General features: G+C 44.0%; 1 protein-coding gene across 1 annotated transcript in view; it reads right to left on the bottom strand.

Moving 5' to 3' along the window:
- Positions 1-8,175: 8,175 nt before the first annotated feature.
- The window catches only part of BRINP1 (BMP/retinoic acid inducible neural specific 1), a 163,793-nt gene continuing 151,640 nt past the window's right edge, over positions 8,176-20,328 (bottom strand). Inside the window, exon 8 of the mRNA XM_037492845.2 lies at positions 8,176-10,804. Coding sequence (XP_037348742.1) covers positions 9,664-10,804 — 1,141 coding nt within the window. The 3' untranslated portion in view covers positions 8,176-9,663. The remainder of the gene's footprint in view (positions 10,805-20,328) is intronic.

Raw genomic sequence — 20,328 nt, forward strand, 5'->3', positions numbered from 1 at the left:
CTGCACATGACTGTCCTGTCAGGTGTGTACAATTTGCCAGTTGTTATAGTGGTGCAGGAGGGGTCTTTGGGCAAAAGTTTGGTCCTGTTCAGGGCTGCAGTAGCAACCTGAAGGCACCAGCACAGAGCTCACACCACTGTGAGTGGGTTGCTAAGCAACATCCCTGCTTGCCTGAAAACGAGGTGAGTCTGTACCTTGTGCTGTCAGACAGGACGCTGGGAACAGTCAATAAGAACTCTGTCTCTTCATTACTTCTCTTACAAAGTCCTGCTATCATTCCCAAATTTCACTTTTATCTTTTAAAAAACAGTCTCAATTCTGATTGCACCCTGCCCTTCATTTGGGTTTTAAATATCTTCAGTGCCATTAGTGGCTTGTGAACTTTGGGATTTATCTGCCTTTCCCACTTAGTTCCTGTGCTGGAGACATTTCCAGGGAAGTCACAGATCTTACAGTTCTCACCTGTAGTAACTCATGTAAGGGGAGAAAACCTAGAAAAACAAACATCCCTGTGACAACCCAGTTAAGTGGAAGTTGTTCTTCGCTCCACGTAACAGATGTAGAGGGAACCAAGAATTAGACCTCTTCAGGCCCCGGATCCTTGCTGCTAACCATTTAATTCTGTGCTACATAAGTAAATTGCAAAGCTGGGCTGAAGTTACTTGACCTTTAGTTTGCTCACTTGCATGATGTAAATTGTAACTCTCTTCTAGGGATTTGTGAGGATTACATTAAATTCATGTTAAATACTCGGGGCCTCTTAGAAGTGCAGTAAACATCGTGTGCCTTTCTTTTTTCTTCTGAAATTGTGTGCTGAGTGCCATAACCTAAGACCTGACTGACCTTACCAGGTTTAAAGGTAAAACAGGTATTTACATTGTCCTTTTCCATAGATATTGAGAAAATACATGTAGAAGTGATTGTTTTGTAAAGATTGAAAATCCTTTGATCACTAGTTTTATTGATTCTGCCTTTCTATCCATTAAGTCTCCTTATCCCGTAAGAAAAAGAAAACTGTTTTTCATGTTATGGCCAATGATGGCAATTCCAGAACTCCTGGGATGGTGAGGGGGAGATGCAAATAGTTTAAGAAAGTTGGGTCCCAGCAGGAAGCTGATCTAGGAACAATGAGGTTGTCTTAACAGGGTCCCACTTACTGGCTATGGAAGTCACTCTCCACCTTCCCATTTGGTCCAAAGATACACAACTCGGTGGCTCTTCAGAGGGTGGCCTGGAATGGGTTTTCACAAGCCCTGGCTCAGACAGGTTCCAGTTCCAGCCACTCAATTGACATATGGGAACTGCACAGGTGGAGGTCACAGACCTCCTCTTTGGGTGAAAACTATGGAAACAAACTATGGTTTTCATCCTCTGCTCACCTTCTTCCCATATTGCTTCCTCAGCACAGCCTTTGCCTTGAGAAGGGCAATGCACAAGCTGATTGGGTCTTGCTTAAATGGGTGCAGGTTCTACCTGGAGCCGGTAGGCTCCTGTGAGGTATGTGAGAAGGAGTAAGAAGTTTATCTAGACTTGGAGCTAGATCCCGCTGTCCCAGATGTAAAGTCCACTCTATACAGTCCATTCCTCTTGGATCACAGCTGTCGCACCATGATCCCAGGAGCTAGTACATTTGACAGCACATGGATAAACCTTATGGGACTCACAGCAGAATTTAGTGCTCCAATTAAAAGTACACAGTGGTTTTAAGGTCTGGGTTATTCTTCTAGATGACTTTGTTTGACTGTCTATTTGCACTTACTGGGGAAATTGTGTGTGACAGAGACTTACTTTTGGAGACTAACAAATCATAATTCCATCTCTTGCTGTGTGGTCAAAACTACATCATTTGAGGACTCAGTTTCGTCATGTGTAAACTGAAGTGATAATTAGACCCTTGGGTTGTGGTGAAATTTAATGAGATAACTTGCCTCAAAACTCTTAACTATGGTATTTGACCCATAAAAGGAGCTTAATTAGTTTTTGCTATTATGAGGATTATTGATTGGCCTATCTAAATTGTATTTTTTTTTTATAAACGCCCTTTTTTTTTTTTTTAAAGATTTATTTATTTATTTATACAAGCACTGGGTACAGTCAGAGCACAGGAGGGTGAGAGAATTCACCAGAGCCAGAGCGGGGAACAGAACAGGCAGACTGACAAAATACACTGCTGTGGGAAGCAGCAGTTGTGGCAGGAGAGTTCTGTGTGCCGTGTGGGACCCTCGCCGGTGGCTGAGGATTTAACAGGTGCTGCAGAGGCTGCAGGCAGCTTCACAGCCCAGTGCTCAACCACTGTGTCACTGGGGAGGCCCCTTTAAATTGTATTTTTATTATTTCATCTATTTAACAAAAAGATAGACTTCCTATATTCCAGTAAATGTTCCAGCTTCGTCAAATATACTTAATTCTCATCACAAGCATATCAGAGAAGAACTATTATTGTTATGTAAGAAATGAAAGCACAAAGAGTTTAAATAACAAGTGTGTAGCAGATCTCTAATCACTCTCTCCTGTCTTTGGGTCTTTCCCAGTTATTTTCTCGTGTCAGGAATAAACTTGAGGGTAATGGTTAAATCACTAACCCGGGAACTGGGAAATCTGAGTTCTAATCCTGGCTTTGTTGCTACCAAACTACCTAGAAAACCCCAGTTTTATGGGTCCAAGTTTTAAATTCAGCATCCTTTTGTGCACTAACAAAATATTAGGTGACATAATTATTATGTGTTATACAGCTAATACCATATAATTAACAATCCCTTGGAAGTGTTTATAACCATCCTCTAATTCAAAAGAACATTATCATTTCCTCTCTTGCACAGGCCTGTGCCAAACAGAACAATCTTTGGTCCCTGGTTAAGACTTGCAGGGGTCACTTGACAAGGGGCACAGACATTCTTGGTGACATTGGTGTGCAACATGTAGACCTGGGGTTTGGGCATCCCAAACCTTTTCATAGCTCTAAAGCTTGTATGGCTACAGTTTGAAGTCTGACTGGAACTTTGAAAGTTTGACTGTGGAGAAGCTCCTTGTCTATTCCTAGGAAATTCGCCCTTGGGTGGAGCCAATACCATTTTAGGGGACACCTACCAAGAAAGGAAGTTTGGGAGTGGAGGTCAGATACTCAAAACTCAGCAGCTCCACTGGTGATTCAGGAAGCAAATGTGTTTATTTCAAGCTGTTTGTGGAGGTTTTTCTTGGATTGACTCAACATTGTTATGGACAAAACCTTGTGTCCCCCGCAAATTCTCATGTTGAAATCCTAACCCCAACGTGATGGTATTACAAGGTAGGGAGATGATATGGTGACGAGGGTACACCCTCCATAAAGGGATCACTAGACCTATGAAAAAGAGCCCCAAGAGTTCTCTTTTCAGGACACAGTGGCGGGGGATGCCCTGGAGAAGAGTGGTGTGGACCTCATCAGACACCAGATTTGCCAGTGCCTTGAGGTCCCAGCCTCCAGAACTGTGAAGACTGAGTGCTTATTGTCTAAACCAACCAGTTTATGATAGTTTTTTTCCTAGCAGCCCAAGCTGAGTAAGACAAGTACTCTCCTTCAAACTTCATGTGTCATTGTATCAGGTTTCATGAAAGAGGCAGTCTACTGAGGATGCAGTACTTTCTAATGCACTCCTGTTCACCTTTAACCAAGCTCATGCCTTTCCAATATAGAGAACTTTTAGTCATTACTTATAAAAAGTACATCTAAGTGATACATTTGGGTTTTATTAAAGTGAGCGTAAATGCTATTTCCATCAATACATATAGCTTTATGTGAAAAGCTGCCTTCCTTGAGTACAGGCTCCTGTTGGATAACTGTAGTAACTTCATATGTGATCTAGGCCCAAAATAATTGAAGCAGTGAAGAGGGAACTAAAGTCATGCTAACAGTTATAGAATAACTTTGGGAATAACTCCTCATCTCTCAAGACAGAAGTTTTTATTTTTAAATAAAAGTTTTAGATTAGCTCAGAGGTATTTACTGAAGGTTTGTAGCATTCCAGAATGCTCAAAAAAAAAAAAATTAAAGGATCTGTGAAATATTTAAAAATGTGATGTAAGATGCATTTTCATTGGGAAGGAGCCCACAGATTTTACATTTCTCAATGAGATCTGAAATTCCCCCCAAATTAACTAGGTCACTTCTGAGTTGACTTCCTGATTACAAGTAACTCATTCCATTCTGTGCATCCATCTTGCTGTGTGAATTTATTGAGAGGGAAGGAGGATTTCAACTAATCAGAGGATGCACCATATGCTTAACTCAGAACGTTTATGATTAGATCCAGTGTTGAAAAGTAATGGATGACCTTATACTTGTAACTTTAGATTCTGTTCATGGCTCAGATAGAGGAATGTTGAGAACAGAGAGTTCACTCAGGTAACCTCTAACAGCTTAGCTAAGTTAGCCAAGTTGTTAGGGTTGGCAGGACTGGCGTTATTGATGTTACTGAATAACAGGATGTAAGTGATCTCTGCGTAGTCACATTATAACAATCTAAGGATGAAGTTGTTCCTATATGAAATGCTTAAGTTTTTTGTGACATAAGAATATGTGTGAGTATATTTATGTGTGTGTGATTATATATATATATATATGTATATATATTCTCTCTATATGTATCTCCTCCATATACATGTGTATAAAATACATCTACATATATTTATATGAGAACATGTATGAGTTTCTGTAGCTCCTTAGTTTATAGCTCATTGAGTTGATTCTTGATTCTTGCCTTGTGTTGGTTAGGAGATTGGATTAGAAAATATTTTCCTTTGAGATAGTGAAAAGAGAACTGGAATCATGGTCAGTGTTCAAAAGCTATAGAATAATTGTGGGTAGGACCCTCATCTCTTAAGGTCAAAGTTTTATTGATCTTTAGCTATTCCTTTATCCTAGAGTTTGTGTTTCCATGTGTCCAACTTCTCTCCCAAATTCACCATCTTTACCCCTAAAATATATTCTACCTTAAAATCTGTTTTGAATGCTATTAACACTGCTACATCCATTTCCCTTTAGTTGATATTTGTTTAGTATCTCCTTTAATTGTCAGTATTTCTTTATCTTTTTTTTTTTCTTGACATTTGTGACTTGAGGTTTGACCACCTCAATCTTTTTCCTGGCCAGTTTTATCCAATTATATTTGTTGTGATTATCTATGTGTAAGTTTTGTTATTATATGTCCAGCTATTTTAATTATTCTTTTTTTCTCTTTTTCTGCCTTCATTTAAAATTTTCTAATGTCCTCTATTAAATTGAAAGTTATACAATCTATAGCTGCTATTTTAGGGGTTAATCATACTTTACCCCTTGACTCTATGGCCTCTTCCCCTGATCATTTATCACCATCTAGTGGATCTGTGTTGTTAGTCTTTCTTTCCACAGAACAGAGACTAAGAGAAAATGTGTGTCATTGAGAGAGAATTTCATTAGCAGGGGCAACCCAGCAAAATACTCCATATTTAAAAATATATTCTTGGACTTAGAAAATCCCAAAGCCTCTGTCCTTCCATTGTGTCCATTTGTTTTACTACTAGATCTGTCCTCTACTTTGTTACATGTAATCTCTGTGAAACTATAATTTTGATCACTGAAGGGAGCCTTGCTGTTAGTGTGACCTCTTCCTGCCCTCCTCTCTGAAGAGGGCAGATATGTCAGGGTCCAGTATTTTCCAATGATTTTATTTGATAGCTAATTAATGGTTTTCTGTGGTTTCCATGGCAATGCCACGCTTTGCTGCCAGGCCTTATCCAAATGGGTATTCTGTTCACTCCTTTGCCTTATCACCCGCATATTAATCAGATACCATAGGTCCTTGGTTGCTGCATCAAATTGGTAAGACACTAATTGAATTAAAATCTCACTTGAAGGCTTCACATTTCTCTTCCTCCCAGTTGGTGGGGGGATCCTGGTTATCTCAGAGGATCAGACCCACGCAGGATGCAGGAGACACTTGGAAATTCACAGAAATCTGCACCCTTTTGTAGTAAAGTATGTTTCTTTTACCTTTGAGTAAATATTTTGATGTCTCTCTGTGAAAATTTCTCTGTTTCATGACCTTTCCCATCATTAGCTATTGCTGCATTCTCTCTGTAATGACATGACAGAGTTAGTATTTTCAAGGTGAAGGGAAGAGGCAGTTCCTACACACGCACACACACACACACACACACACACACACAGAGAGAGAGAGAGAGAGAGAGAGAGAGAGTGTTGAAGTGAAGAACTCAAATTCCGTTTGAAGGTCTTAACTGAACTGAGATAAGGATGAGGCAGCACAGTGCAGATCAAGATTGCCTACCAATCTGTAAAGTATTGTGCAAACACAAGGGTTTATCACATTATGAGTGCTTGGAAGTATTTGGAAGATAGAGATGAAGGGAATAAGGAAGAGAAGCAAGTTAGAGGTGATCTGAACTTTAACCTTCAGATCATAAAGATTAGGGATTATTATTTCAACTTCTTATATAGTCAAAATCCTTACACTGCCTTTGGCACGTTCATCATTTTGAAATGAGACCTTTTAGGTTATTTTAACTGTCCAGAAATAATATCCTGCATATTTAGACCTTTTTACTTTTTCATCCTTAGTTCCTTTGCCCTTCTCCTTGCTGTTGCCCACATCCCTACTCAGTTTTGAACACTTAGAACGGATGTGCCCATATAGACTCTACCAGCCTTGTGGACAGATAATAACTTCTTTAGGGACCTCTCTGTGCCCAACCCCACAATAGTGTATTTTTTTAATAGTTCAAATATCTGCCTTTTTCATTGGTTTGTGAGTGGCACAATAGCATGGGCCGTTTCCTTATAAATCTTCATTTTTTTTTAATGTGTTCCCGAGGTGTTGATGACCTGTTTGGTGATTTACTGACCTGCAAAATCTTGGGCTTGATGAATAACTGCTATGTGACCTCTGGCATGAAGAATTTCCAACCTACATGAGCACTGAATCTTCTCGAAATCTGAAGGCCAAAAAATCGTTAGTGTGAAGTTCATATTAAGTGTTAAAATAGGAATCAAAGTATATACTAATTCATATTGGAACATTAACGTGGAACCTTATCACTGTGCATAAAAAATACCACCTCTCAGGCCTCCCTGGTGGTGCAGCGGTTGAGCGCTGGGTTGTGAAGCTGCCAGCAGCCTCGCGCCGGTTCGATCCCCGGGGTTCGATCCCCGGCCGCGGGCGAGGGTCCCACATAGCACGCAGACCTCTCCTGCCGCCCGCTGCTCCCCTCAGCAGTGTACTTTGTCACTCTGCCTGCTCTGCTCTCCCCTCCGGCTCTGGTGCTCTGGTGAATTATCTCACCCTTCTGCACTTCTGACTGTACCCAGTGCTGGTATAAATAAATAAATAAATCTTTAAAAAAAAAAAATACCACCTCTCTCTCCACTTAAGTCAGAAAATTCTTTGCCTTCAATGTACTGAAACTCTCTCCTTTCATCTTAAACTCTCTTGTGGATTGCGTTCTTTTTGCCATATCATCTCAGACTCTGGTCATCTGTAAGATATGTTTTTGTATTTTATCTAGGAGCATATAACCATGGGAGATGAACACACATTCCAGAACTGGAGCCAGCAGGTGGACAGTATGCAACAGTCTGGGAGGATGAGGTAGTAATGAGATTCAGCACATGCTGACATGAGCACTGTTGCTCTCCTGCAGTAAAGCAGCATCCAAGGAAGGGGAAGAAGGAACTTATTAGCTTCCTGTCCCTGCAGTGGTCCAGTCAGCAAAGAGCAGGCATCTCCCTAAGGTGCTGAGGAAGAGACTGGCACTGGGCAGACAGTAAGAGCAGAGTTCTAGGTCCTCTTCCAAACATGAAATTGGTGGCCCTGTTTCTCTGTCAATATAGACATGAGGATGTGATGCTCGCACACTCCTCTAGCAAGTACCACCTTAGTAAAAAGATCAACTCAGAGTTCCTGGAGACTAAGTCATGGTACCTGCATAAATCCTCCACAGGAGAGTTTTAAAATGCGTTTTCTTTCTGACTTTTCAATGTAACCCCAAGTCCCATGCACGGCTTCTTCACTTTCATAGAGTCCAAACACATGGCAGTAGTATGTTTGTGTGTGTGTGTGTTTTCTGAATGAAGAATAATTTTTTAGATAGTTACTTCGGGGCATCTGCCAGGAAGAGCAATTCAATATTTAAACTTACCTTATTTTGTTTTATTTTATTTTGTTTTGTTTTATTGATTTTTATCCAAACTGAAACTTCCATATGCAAAACATTTCTAGGAAGTCTGCTACCACATGTTTTGGGGGAAAGACGAGAAAAAGGGTTCTGAGTGAAAAGGGAGAAAAAAAGCTAAAACTGGAAAATACTTTTTATTTTGGCAGTTTAGTTGGAAGGGAAAACACCAAAGTGGCCATTGTGAGTGCTGCCTGAGTCAGATTTGGTCATGTGAGAGTCTCCTTTTTAGAGAGGGTCAGTCTTGAAACTTTCTGGAAAATGTTTTCTACAAGTTTTCTTCCATGATAGTTCACAGGTGATGGTTTGCAGGTTCAGTTCCAAATGATCCCAAAACTTGTTCCTTCTTTTCCTGTTACTATAATATGCGCATTATTTCACCTTTCCCAACTCGTGTTTTTTGTTTTATATTAAAGAGCTTATAATGTGTAAACAATAAGGCTCTTGTTTCAGTTTCATGGGGATCTCCCCCTCTCCCCCTGCATAAGGAGACGGGGGAGTCTTCCCCCTTGTCTGGCTTTGGCTCCCTGGCCGGGTCTCGAACTTGGGTCTCCTCTCCCCCTCCATGGGGAGACGCGGGGGCCTCCTCCATGTCCGGCTTTGGGCTCCCTGGTCAGGGCTCAAACTCAGGCCATGGCAGTGCTGACACTGAGGGCTTGGCCCCCTACGCTACCCAGGAGCCCCCACCTTGCTGTGGTTCAGCATACCTACTGAATGCCTATTAAGGAGCTACAGAAGAAACCATAGCTATTGAATACCTATTAAGGACCTGCAGAAGAAACAAAACTGCAATGTGAATAACACTGGCAGGCCCTGAAGTCAGGCTTATTAGGACCACCAGGACCCCATCAGCTACATATAGTAATTGCACCATCTCACTACCCCAGCCCCTCTACTTTCAGCTTATTCGGAATAAAGAAAGCTCTGTGGTAAGAAGGCAATATGCCCACATCCCCACCCATGTGTGAGAATAAGACAAACCAACCACAAGAAATTAAGCATAAAGAGGGAAGAAATCATAACCGAAGAAATATCTTCTTTATCTATGTCCATTTCCTCCCACAAGGAAAAATGGCAGTGTCGGTTGTACATTACATATATCTCTCTTTCTTTTTAGTGTTTAATCTTAGCACCTGCACAGCAGAGATCTTTACAATTCATTGCATATGCTCTCCCCCCTACTCCCCCCTCCACACAGCACCTGAGGCCTAAGAAGCAACTCCCCCCAAGCTCCTCAAAAGGCTGAGACCCTTCTTCATGACAGAGTATAGAAATAACAAACATGCCCAACGGTTTTTATACAGTTGCTAGAACATTTTTTGTTTCCAACGAATGAAGATTTTCCTCCTTTGCTTTGAATATTAATTACATTTTACAAATTTATGTTTGTTTTGTGTTGCTTTCTTTTGTTCTGTTATGTTTGTACAACAAAAGGGAAAGTCCGTGGCAAAGAGTCCCAGGCTAACAGAGTTTGGCTGTCATCTGGTCCGACTGTTTGAGGATCTCGGTGTTGTAGAGGTCCAAGGCGTGGTTCACCCGGATGATCTCGCTGTTGGTCAGTTTCAGGCGGTGTTTCAGCATACAGGAGAATAAGTCCAGTTGGGGTTTCCCCGGGGCCACGGGAGGGGCGAGGCGATTGATTCGGTCCCGAATATCTAACAAGAGGAGCATCACCGACGAGGAGGAGTAGAACTGGCCGCCTTGTGTGTAGGACTGGTTGACCTGCTGCACCGCGCTGCGAAGGAGGTCAGCGTTGAACCTCAGGCTGTACCCGAACACCTGCACGTCCGAGATTTTGATGTAGAACTGCCTCTTGGAGGGGTCGGACAGGTCCACGGGGCCCTGGCCAGTCTCATTACGCAGTAGGGTAGGTAGCCGAGTCCGACTACGTAGGTAGATGTGGACCGTCTCGAAAAATGTTTTCCACCGATTGCCCAGCAAGAGAGTCCAGTTGTAGCACTGGCTGTTTTGGAGACGAATCTTCTCCCAACGCGGGTAGCCAAATTCCCCAAAGGGCATGTTCCAGCCCTCTGAGTGACTCCCGCTGAAGGGGTTGACATAGACAAAGAACATGGGGTCCAGGCTGCTGTTGCGCATTTGGCAGATGCGCATGGACATGCCGATCACCATGTGGATGAAGTCCATGCGGTTCTTGTTGCTCTTGAGAGTGAGGGACATGCGCTTGCGCCACCGGGGGTCAAAGAATGTGTCCAGGCGGATCTCGTTGCTGATGAAGGTGGTGTGCACATAGAGGCGCGAGTCCATCTTCTGCAGCAGGTACTTCAGCTCCAGGTCCTGGAAGTCCAGGTCGGTCTCAAAGCTGATGAACTGCTCACTCCGCTCCGAGTCCACATTCTGTGGTTCGCAGCGGCCTCGATACAGCTTGTAGCCCTTGTTGCAGGAGCCGCAGAGTGAGATGTTGGCCAGGCTGCACATGGCACAGCTGTTGTTCCCGCCGATGATGCAGGGGATGGGCCGCTGGCACAGTGTGGTGCTACCGTGGCACACGCAGCTCCGCTGGCTTTCCAGGAAGGTGCCCCAAAAACCATTCTCATTGCAGTAGAGAAGGGACTGGACCCTTGCAAGCCACTGCTGAATCGTTCTGTGAGACACAGGGAAAATGGAGAATGTTAAACACCGTGGGTGAGTTATGGTCAGGCAACTGATAATGCAATTGTAGCTGCGGGAAGAAAGAAAGGGTTAGGTAGAATAGTTATAGTAGGAAGGGTACGGAATATAAATGACATTGCAGTTGCTGCAAAACAGCTACGCCACCTTATACTAATCAACGTCCTCATCTGCAAAACGATGGGGGTGGAGTAAATGTACTTTGGGGGCTCTTCTAGCTCAAATATTTCACTGTACATTTGTCCCAAACAAGTTTCATTCAGGAAATAAGTGTCTCAACCCAAACAGCCCTGCCAAAGGCATAATATTATAAAAAATCTGCAATGGGGGCGGGGGAGGGAACCACCTTAGCGGTTTTGTCTTTCAAACTTCATCCCATAGTTCCACCCCCTTCAGAAATTCTCTTATAAGGGCATATAAAATCCAATGACTTCAACAAAAACAAATTCTATTTTATATTACTCTAGAGATCATGTAGCACTTCCATAAGGGATGATCCTATATGATCTCAGAGAGGCCTTTCAATGTACGAAAGATACTATTCCCCTCATGTTTCTACAGCTCCCCCCCCCAATCCCCTCATTTCAGTGGAATTTCTGTTGCAACACATACCTCTAAGTCCCCCTCCTGCAGCCTTTCACAGTTGTATGAACGATACCCAAGCCTGCCCCTAGATTCCAGCCACTGAGCATTCTGATGAAGACAGATACTCAATCAGATAAGAAGCAACAGAAGAATAGGTAAAAATATGTAAGGCACTCAGCTCAGAGGTCTCTCATCTTTCCTCATTTCTGTACAAGACACCTCTTGGCTATCTTCCCTGCTACCAATAATCTCCTACATGTATCTAGCACTTGTTGTCCTGCACGGGGCATGGGTACTCCCATTTTCTCACTTCAGTCTCACAACACCACTCTGAAAATAGGTTGGGACTTGAGGTCAGCCAGAGGTTACTTAAAATCCTGGCTCCTCCACCTATGAGCTGAGGTTTACTGCACCTTCCTAATCAGCCCTACCACACAGTGCTGTTGTAAGGATTACATGACTTTTTATAGGATGGCTTAGCCCCAAACTTGGTAGGTATTAAGGACTCAATAACAGTTAGTACTTGTATCTCAGCTCCATGTTTTACAGACATGGCTGCAGAAGCCCAGAGGTGAAATGATGGACTAAAGTCATCAGTCAATGAGTAGAGAAGTCCCTGGGCTCATCACTATGCCTTTTTTCCTTCCAGGCCAAGTCAGAGTCAAGACAGGCTTCGATGTCCTGTGGTAACGTTGAAGGCGATGGTGGAGCTGTACTTCGTGGTCCTCATTTCAGGAAGCTGGAAACAGAAGCCCCCTTTGCCTTATGCTGCCTCTGTGGGAAGGGTCAACAGTCCATCTGTCCTATCAGACCCACTGCCTGAGCACAAGGGCCGAGCCACAAGCAGCCCAGGAAAAACTGTGGTCAAAGCTCAGTTCTCTAACCAGGAACAACTCACTTTGAGTCTCTAGAGCCTCAGGACCAATATCTCAAATGACAATAACAAAGCCCATCTTATGTGGCTGGTGAAAGACCTGAGTTAGATAACGGATTTAAAACATGTGGCACAGAGCTTGGCATAGACCGTTATTAAAAAGGTAATGATAGTAAGTACTCTTATCCCAGACAATAAGCTATTCCTTTGAAGGTACTGAGACACACTCAGGGATTTCACTATCTCTCTGGAGTTTGAGGGGAGCCATTTTGTTACACAGGGCATTTGAAAATGGATACTGTTGAAATGGCTTCCCAGAATGCTTTGCTTTAAATATGTTGCTTATCAGCTGAGAGAAAATGGAGGATTAATTAGTGCATTCTTTGAAACTGTTTTCAAATCCATGGAACCATCCTGCCCAGTGGCAAAAGAAAGTCCCTCCCAACATAAAACACTGTATCTTAAGCCCTGGTTTCCTTGTCAGCCTCCCCTCCAGGCCCAAGAGCAGAGGGCCCCCCTTTTCTGAGTATGTTGCCCAGAACCTGGCTTTATCTAAATATTTGCTGAATGAATGAATGCTTGCTGACCGAATGAACAGACAGTATTAATATTTTTCTTCTCCTTTTTCTCATGGGAAAAAAAAAAAAAACAAAACACAACCCACAACTTTTCTTCTCCCCCCCCAGGACTGCAGTATTAGTTTTCGATACAGTCCACCCACACAGCCCCAGCCTCCCCAAGTCTCTGCTTCCTGAGACCAATCCTATTACAGCCTGGAGAACAGCAGCAGGCCCAGCCTCAGGAAACGGTGCTGGAATAACAATGAGCTCTGCGGCTCCCGCCTCCCAAAGCAGAACATCGACTGAATATTGGCTATGAGTCATCTGATATTTCAGCGAGCGGCAGGGGCCCGCCACACGCCTCAGATTGCGTGGTTCCATCTGACGAGAGTGTCATTTCAAAATGCCTCTTTCAAATGGCCCACACTTGCCCCTGTCACTCCCTCTCCAAGTGACAGGACAGTACCCCATTTAGAGCTCCTCTGTCCCCATCTGCAAGGCATTCTATAAGCCCGTAGAGCACCCCCTTTCTCGTGTCTCATCATTGGGACCCTTTGTGGGACCACAGCCCCCACTCCTTGCATCAATGCTTCATTGTGGCCGGACCCTCAGAACCCTCAGTGGGGGGAACACCCAGATGAGCGTTCCTGGTGGTGCTGCCACAGGCAGAGGGGCGAGCGGCCCATTAGGATTCCAGCCCCGTCGGGCAGGAGGGGTTGGGGACAGAGGCCCTCTGAGGAGCGATAGCGAGCTGTGTAGCACCTGCGTCTCCTGACCTCAGAATAATCATGAGGTTGTGGGCTGCATCAAAGAAGGCATTAACGATACAGTGAGAGGGCTTAGGAGAAGGCGGTGTGTGGGGAGCAGGGAGCCAAGGCGCAGGGAGAGAGGGAAAAGAAAAAGGAGGGGAAAGGTGGGGCATGGGGAAGGATGATAGAAGAGAAAAGGACTTGGTGTTAGAGGTGATGGGGGAGATGGTGGAGCTCAACCCACATGGCCACATGGGGAGGGAGTGTGATGGGATGCAACCAGAGTGGGTAGAATAGAAATGGACAAATTCAGTTGAGTCTTCACCTATCAGAACTCAGATTTTCGGAATGTGGATGCTGATGGACCGATTCGAGGTCAAGTTGTCCTGCTCTGAAGAAGTGAATGGAAAGTGGGGAGCAATGGTCCCGTGAGTCCCTGTTCCCAAGGTCAATGAATTAACCTTTACTTTTTCTTACTTCATTTTGAGGAGAAGAGTCAAACCAGCAAAACAAGCTCATTCCAGGTTTCAATGTAGTCATTCTGAACACAGGCCACGCGTGATGAGGTGGAATCCGCCATCAGATCAACCTCCTACACCTTCTCCCTCTCCCGCCACTGCTCTGCTAGTGATCACAGCTCCACAGGGGCCCTGCCATGCTCATTATGGAGAAGCTTCCGTGCTGGCCACGGCATCAGCAACTTACAACTATTGAACCCCTGCCGTATACCAGGAGGCTCTCCCCAACAGCATGTCTAACTACCTGTCTGGGGAAGGGAGACAACCTGTTTCTGAGATCACAGAGCCAGTCCTGAGGCCAGGTCTCTAGCTTCCACGTCATTGACGCAGCTTTGGCTCTGCACCATGATGTAAAGTGATAATGATAAGGCAAGAAAGAAGGAAGCAGGCCACGAGAAGAGAAATACATTGAAATCATGGAAAAATACTGGAAGTCTACGTGTGTGAAGGGCCTATTATCACATTCCTTGCTTCCCTGGACCTGCCAGCATCCCTCTTCTCCATTCACAGATAATTGGAGCTCACCGACGAGTGCACAGGGAGAGACTGGGGACTGGGGTAGGAGGGACTGTGATCTATAAATACCATTTCCCAGGCTGGCCGGTGACAGTCTGCCTCCACCCTGGCAACAGAGGAGGCTCTTAATAGGCTGGTGCCAGAGGGGAGGGTCTCACAAAGGGCTGACACAGCCCCACCACAACGCGGTCCGTGTGAAGCAGTGACGACCAAGTTCCTAAATGCTTTTCTCCATCCCTGGGGATCCCAGACATCTTCCATTTACAGCCAGAGCTGACTTCCAATGTATCTGTCAGCATCTTTCTGTTGGATGGGATTTCAGCTTATTGAGATGGGGGGCTCAGAGGAGGGAAAAAAGGAAGGAGACCGAAAGGGCATTTTTGCTTCTAACGCTGGAGAGTCCTGGAGTCTGACTGGGAGGCGACTTGCACCTTAATGGCAGGAAACCTTCAAGGAGAAAGCATGGGAGTATTTACCCCACCTCCCTCATGTTTAGACCTGAACACTGAAACTGAGTGGCTACGGGGAGGAGCAATGCTGCCTGTGTGCTTTCTGCGTCATGGCAGGTTATCTCGATCCTCATCCTCACGTCGCCTCCATGTGGCAGGACTTCCGTGTGACCTTCATTCTGCAGACAAGGATGTTGAAAACCAGAGAGGGACAGTGATTTTCCCAGGGTCACGCAGCATGGATATAGCAAATCAGACCCAGTGATTTCCCAATCTGAGTCCAGTGGTTCCTCATTGCCCACGCTGATGTTCCCTGTGCTCTGAAACCCAGACCAGAGGCGGTGCCAGGTTCTGGGACACAGAGACACCTCCGTTGCACCCCTGCTGCCTCTGTCTCTGCCTTAGCCAGGGTTTTCTGCCGTCCTGACAGTTCTCTGGGGGACACAGCTGGAGTTGCTCATCATTTGGAGGACAGAGGCTACACCACCCAGGGCTTCCCATCAGTGTTTTCAAAGGCACACATCTCCCTTTCAGGACCACCCGGGTGGGGAGCCCAGGCTGGGATTCCTAATTCAAGCAAACTCCCTGCTGATTTTAATTGGAGGTTTTGCCTAAGACAGGAATGTGGGACTGGGCCAGTGGCATTTTAGGGAAGATCATACAAATTGAGTGCCAGCGAGGTTGGGGGACGGATCTAGTCTAAAATAGAAAACTATAATCCATAACTCCCAATTGCCTACCAGGAGTGATTTTTTTTTCTCATTTCCTCTCTACTTTTAAATAAAGATATTGAAGGTCTGATTATTCTTTTATTTATACCCTGTGCTGCTTCCTTGGCATTTCTTTGACATTGTAATGAGTGTCTGAGTAATTCCATGAACTCCACAAAATGGAGACTTATAGACTAGACTGGGATGACAAACAGTTGTTTTGAGGTTTCTGATGATATGCTGGTGTGTGTGTGTGTGTGTGTGTGTGTGTGTGTGTGTGTGTGTTAAAGGGTGGCACTGATAAAAGATGAATACATCAGTGGTGTCAGAATGGTTGGGTCTCAGCTGAAAGAAGTCTCAGTTTATGGATGTGCTAGTATGTATTATAACTGGCCATCAGACCCACTCTGTGTTCATCTTTCTTGCCCTGAAGAATATTTAGTTTTAATCATTCTCCTCTTTGAGTTTCTATCAATGCTTTAAGAACCAGTTTTCCCATCTCTCAGTTATTCACTCGATGGCAGAGACTCACTGGATAGTAAAAAGTAATAAAAGGAAGGAAAAGATCCAAAGACTTTTGTAGTCCCTTGTCATAATGAGCATGCTTTCTAGTTTGGAGTTGTGGGGTGAAGGTCATTAGGTCTCATTTGCAAGGGCAGAGGTGTGGGGGGAGTAAGTGTGAGGAGAGCAGCAAGGTAAAAATCCAATGGAGTCTTTAAATTTAGATTGTCAGGAGCTTAACTGGGGAGGAATATGAAACAATTTTTGCAATTACAGTTCCGTGTCTGGGAGGAGGTGACAGGCAACCCAGCTCCATATTCACGTTCAGCATTTTGCTTTGGGCGGGAATACGCTAGAAACTAATGAAGGAATGATCTAGAAGCCTCTTTACACCCACAGAGAGGTTAAATGTATCCTGTGACTCCTAGAGGGAGGGCTACAAAAGTGTTTGTTTTCTTCCTGGACAATCATCAGGTAAAAGAAGAGGAAGCCCAAACCACAAGACTAGCTAGTGAGAGGAGGCTAATCGGGTCTAACGGGTTTAACCCTGAAGTGCAATAATGTCCTCTAGATGAATGACTTGGGCAGTGAGGTGGGGTGAGGGCAGGCTTGGGAGATAGCTGAGTATATGCTTGATCCACTCTACCATTATTGGCCTTGGATATTTGACCTTGTTACTTGACTTTAAGCTACTTCTCCTCTTTGGTTCTCAGTTTCCTTGTCTGCCAAATAGGAAAGGTTATCCTCATTTTAATATTTTTCTAAAGCACTGGAATCAGTTATGCAAAGCTTCTGGGAGTTTCCCAATGAAAGGAAATTACGATTGACCATTAACTATTATTGTTAGTGAGGGCAAAGAATGACTGTGCTTTATAAATGTTCCAGGTGAAAATGTTCCTCTCGGTTACTAGAACAGCCCAGTTGATTATAGCTTAATATCCTAGTCTCACTGCTCACTCACCAGCTACAATTCTAATGCTTGCTGACACCACGGTATGGAGGGAGTTAGGTGTGGGCCTCAGAGTTAGAACAGATTGGGTATTGAATCCTAACTCTGCTACATGTTATTTAACCTTGAGCTAATTGTTTTCCCTTACTCAGCTTTAGCTTTTTCAACTACAGAATAGAATAATAGTATGTTAAGTGTAGATGTGTCTTGAAGATTAGATGAGATGATGAATTTAAAGCTTTGGACATATAATGGGTGCATATTGTCTCTTGGGAACACAACCACTGTGCTGTGCCTTAGCTCACGTGGAAAATGGTCCCTTTGAGATACATAATTATAGATTGAAAAATGCAGGGAAGGAATTCAATAAATGTTGCTGTGCCTATTGAATATTGATATTAAAACAACAAAACCTCTTATGACACTTAATCTCTACCCCCAAATTACTAACAGATGAATTACAGATCTGAATGTGAGAAGTTAAATAATAATAACCATAGCCACAAAACAGTTTTCAGAAGAAAACAGAGGAATATCATTATGATATTAGAGTAAGCAGATATTTCTTCAAACAACTCACCATCAAAGACAAAAATTAATAGTGATACATTGCGATTGAAACCAGCAGCAAAAGATACCGTGCAGAGAGTAAAGAGACAGCCCTGAGTGAGGGAACATGTTTGCAAGACCTTTGGCCAACCAAAGAGTATACCTGTAACATAGAACTAATTCCTCCACTAGCTGGATACTGTGCCACTAAAAGGCATTTTATTCTGCCTATGATTTGCCACTCCCTCCTGGGTCTCTTTAAACCAAGTTGCAATTATCACAACTTTTATTTTTTAAAGGTTTTCTGAAATCTATTCAATAAGTGTGATTTGTCCCAGAAAAAAATAACCTAGACGTCTGTAAGAAAAAGTCAGATACTCATGGGCCTCCCCGCTGGTGCAGCGGGTTGGGCATGGAGTTGTGAAGATGTCCACAGCCTTTGCAGTGTGGGTTCGATTCCTTGCCAGCCGGGGAGATACCCACATGGTGAGGCAGACCCGCTGTTCCTCTCAGCAGTGTATTTCGTCACTCTGCCTATTCTGCTCCCCGCTCTGTCTCTGGTGAATCCTTTCACCCTCCCGCATCTCTGGCCTATACCCCAGCTATTGTATATATAAAAAATATTTTTTAATTAAAAAAAAGTCAGATACCGAATAGAGAAAAGGGGCCAATGATATGAACAGACACTTCACAGAAGAGGATGTTTACAAGGCCAATAAGCACAAGAAACTCCATCACATTAGTCAGCAGACAATGCAAATTTAAACCACAATAAGATACTGCTGCAGCAGGATGGCTAAAACAAATAAAAAAAAAAAAAAAAAGAAAAAGAAAAAATGGAAGCCCTCGGTATAGACATGCATGGGGAACAATTTAAACTTTCTGCTCTTGGCAGGAGATAAAATTTGCTCATCAGACTTGTGAAACTGGAAGTAGCTACTGAAGTGTCTATGAGGGTGAACATAGGGACACTCTGCGCCCAAGCAATGCTACTCCAAGTATATACGCAGCAAAAACGCATGGAGAAGCCTGCCCGCAGATGGGTGTACAACTATTCATTCGAATCCTAACCGGACACTATCCGGGGCCCATCAGCCACAAAAGAGACTGGGAGGAGCACAAAACAACACCCTGGCGGATGAGGGAGCCCGAGATCCGCAAAACTCTTATCAAGGACTTGTAGAAAAGAATGAAAAGGAGGAGACGTCAGACACAAGAGTCCAGTCTGCAGAACAAGAGGTAAAACCAAGCTGCAGGGGGGGGTAGCAACAAGAAGAGTCTATGGGGAAGGGCAGGGGGCTGGCAGTGCAGAAAATATACCATTTTTAACAGTCTGGGTGTTCACAACCTCTATGAATTCATTTTGTGAAAATGCATCTTGCTGCAGTTTCACATTCTGTGTCTTCAGTACTTCCATAAAACATTTGCCTTTTTCAAACATTTATCCTTTCCAATGATGAGAATAATACTATTCAGGCAGCACCAACCTTTCTCTATCACTTTGAAACTTCCTAAAGCTCATCTGTTTTGTTCCCTAATTTTGATCTTCACAACTTTTCTGTTATTGGATGGCTTGAGAGAGGGCATCAGGAATTTCATTTTAACAACATAAAAGACGAGCCTCGGGACCAGACGTGACTCCAGAAGGTTGCCCGGGAGAGCCACGTCACTCTGGCGAGGCCTCCCCAACGTGGGAGCCTGCTGGCCAACGTGAGGGTGGAGGTGGGGAGCAGAACTGGAAGTGGCTCTGAAGGAGGATAAGAAAGAGCTATCCACAGAGATTGTAAGAACTTGGTTCTATTTCTGACTCAATCCTTTGAGCCTCTAGATTCAATTCTGAACAGGAAGCCACTTCCGAGCCCCAGGGAAGAAAAACAAAAAAACAAAAAAACTAAAAACAACAACAACAAAAAAGGGTCTAGAGATGCTTATTTTCTTGCCTTACGTCAGCCAACCGAGTGAGTCAATTGCCCTAGTTGCTACAAATGCAGAATGACAAGCAGGTATGGGGATGGACACAACCTGGCCGTGAGGGTTTCAATAAACCCTGAAGGTCACTCAGGATGAAGCTCAGCTGCCAGCAGGCAGCATCCTGAACCACATCCAGACTGTTTACCCTTGGGTTCCACGGAGCTCTTTTCACTCCCATAAACAGGAAAGAAACACCAAAGATATTCTTAGTAAGAGCCTTGTGGCCATCTAGTTTGGGGACCCTGGTGGGTTTCCATGACAGTAAGCTTCCCTGAGCTAGCCTGGGCTCATCCGTGGATCTGTACTTCTGATTTTATAGCTTAGTTTAATACACACTCACAATAGGTGTTTGTCACCAAATCGCCACTCCCTTCACACACATATGCGCACAACAATCAGTAGGTCCAGGAAAATTAAAGTAACCATTTACTCCAGGAGGAGTCTGTGGACTCAGAGTGGCAGATTTTCAGAATCCTGGGGCTGAAAGATGCTTACATGGGTTTGACTCAAGGGAAACAGCCCAGAGAGGTAATATGACAGGCACAGGAGTAGTACCTGGAAGCCCAG

The sequence above is a fragment of the Talpa occidentalis genome, unplaced genomic scaffold (assembly GCF_014898055.3).
Source record: "Talpa occidentalis isolate TD23 unplaced genomic scaffold, MPIMG_talOcc4v2.1 talOcc4.7, whole genome shotgun sequence".
NCBI lineage: Eukaryota > Metazoa > Chordata > Mammalia > Eulipotyphla > Talpidae > Talpa > Talpa occidentalis.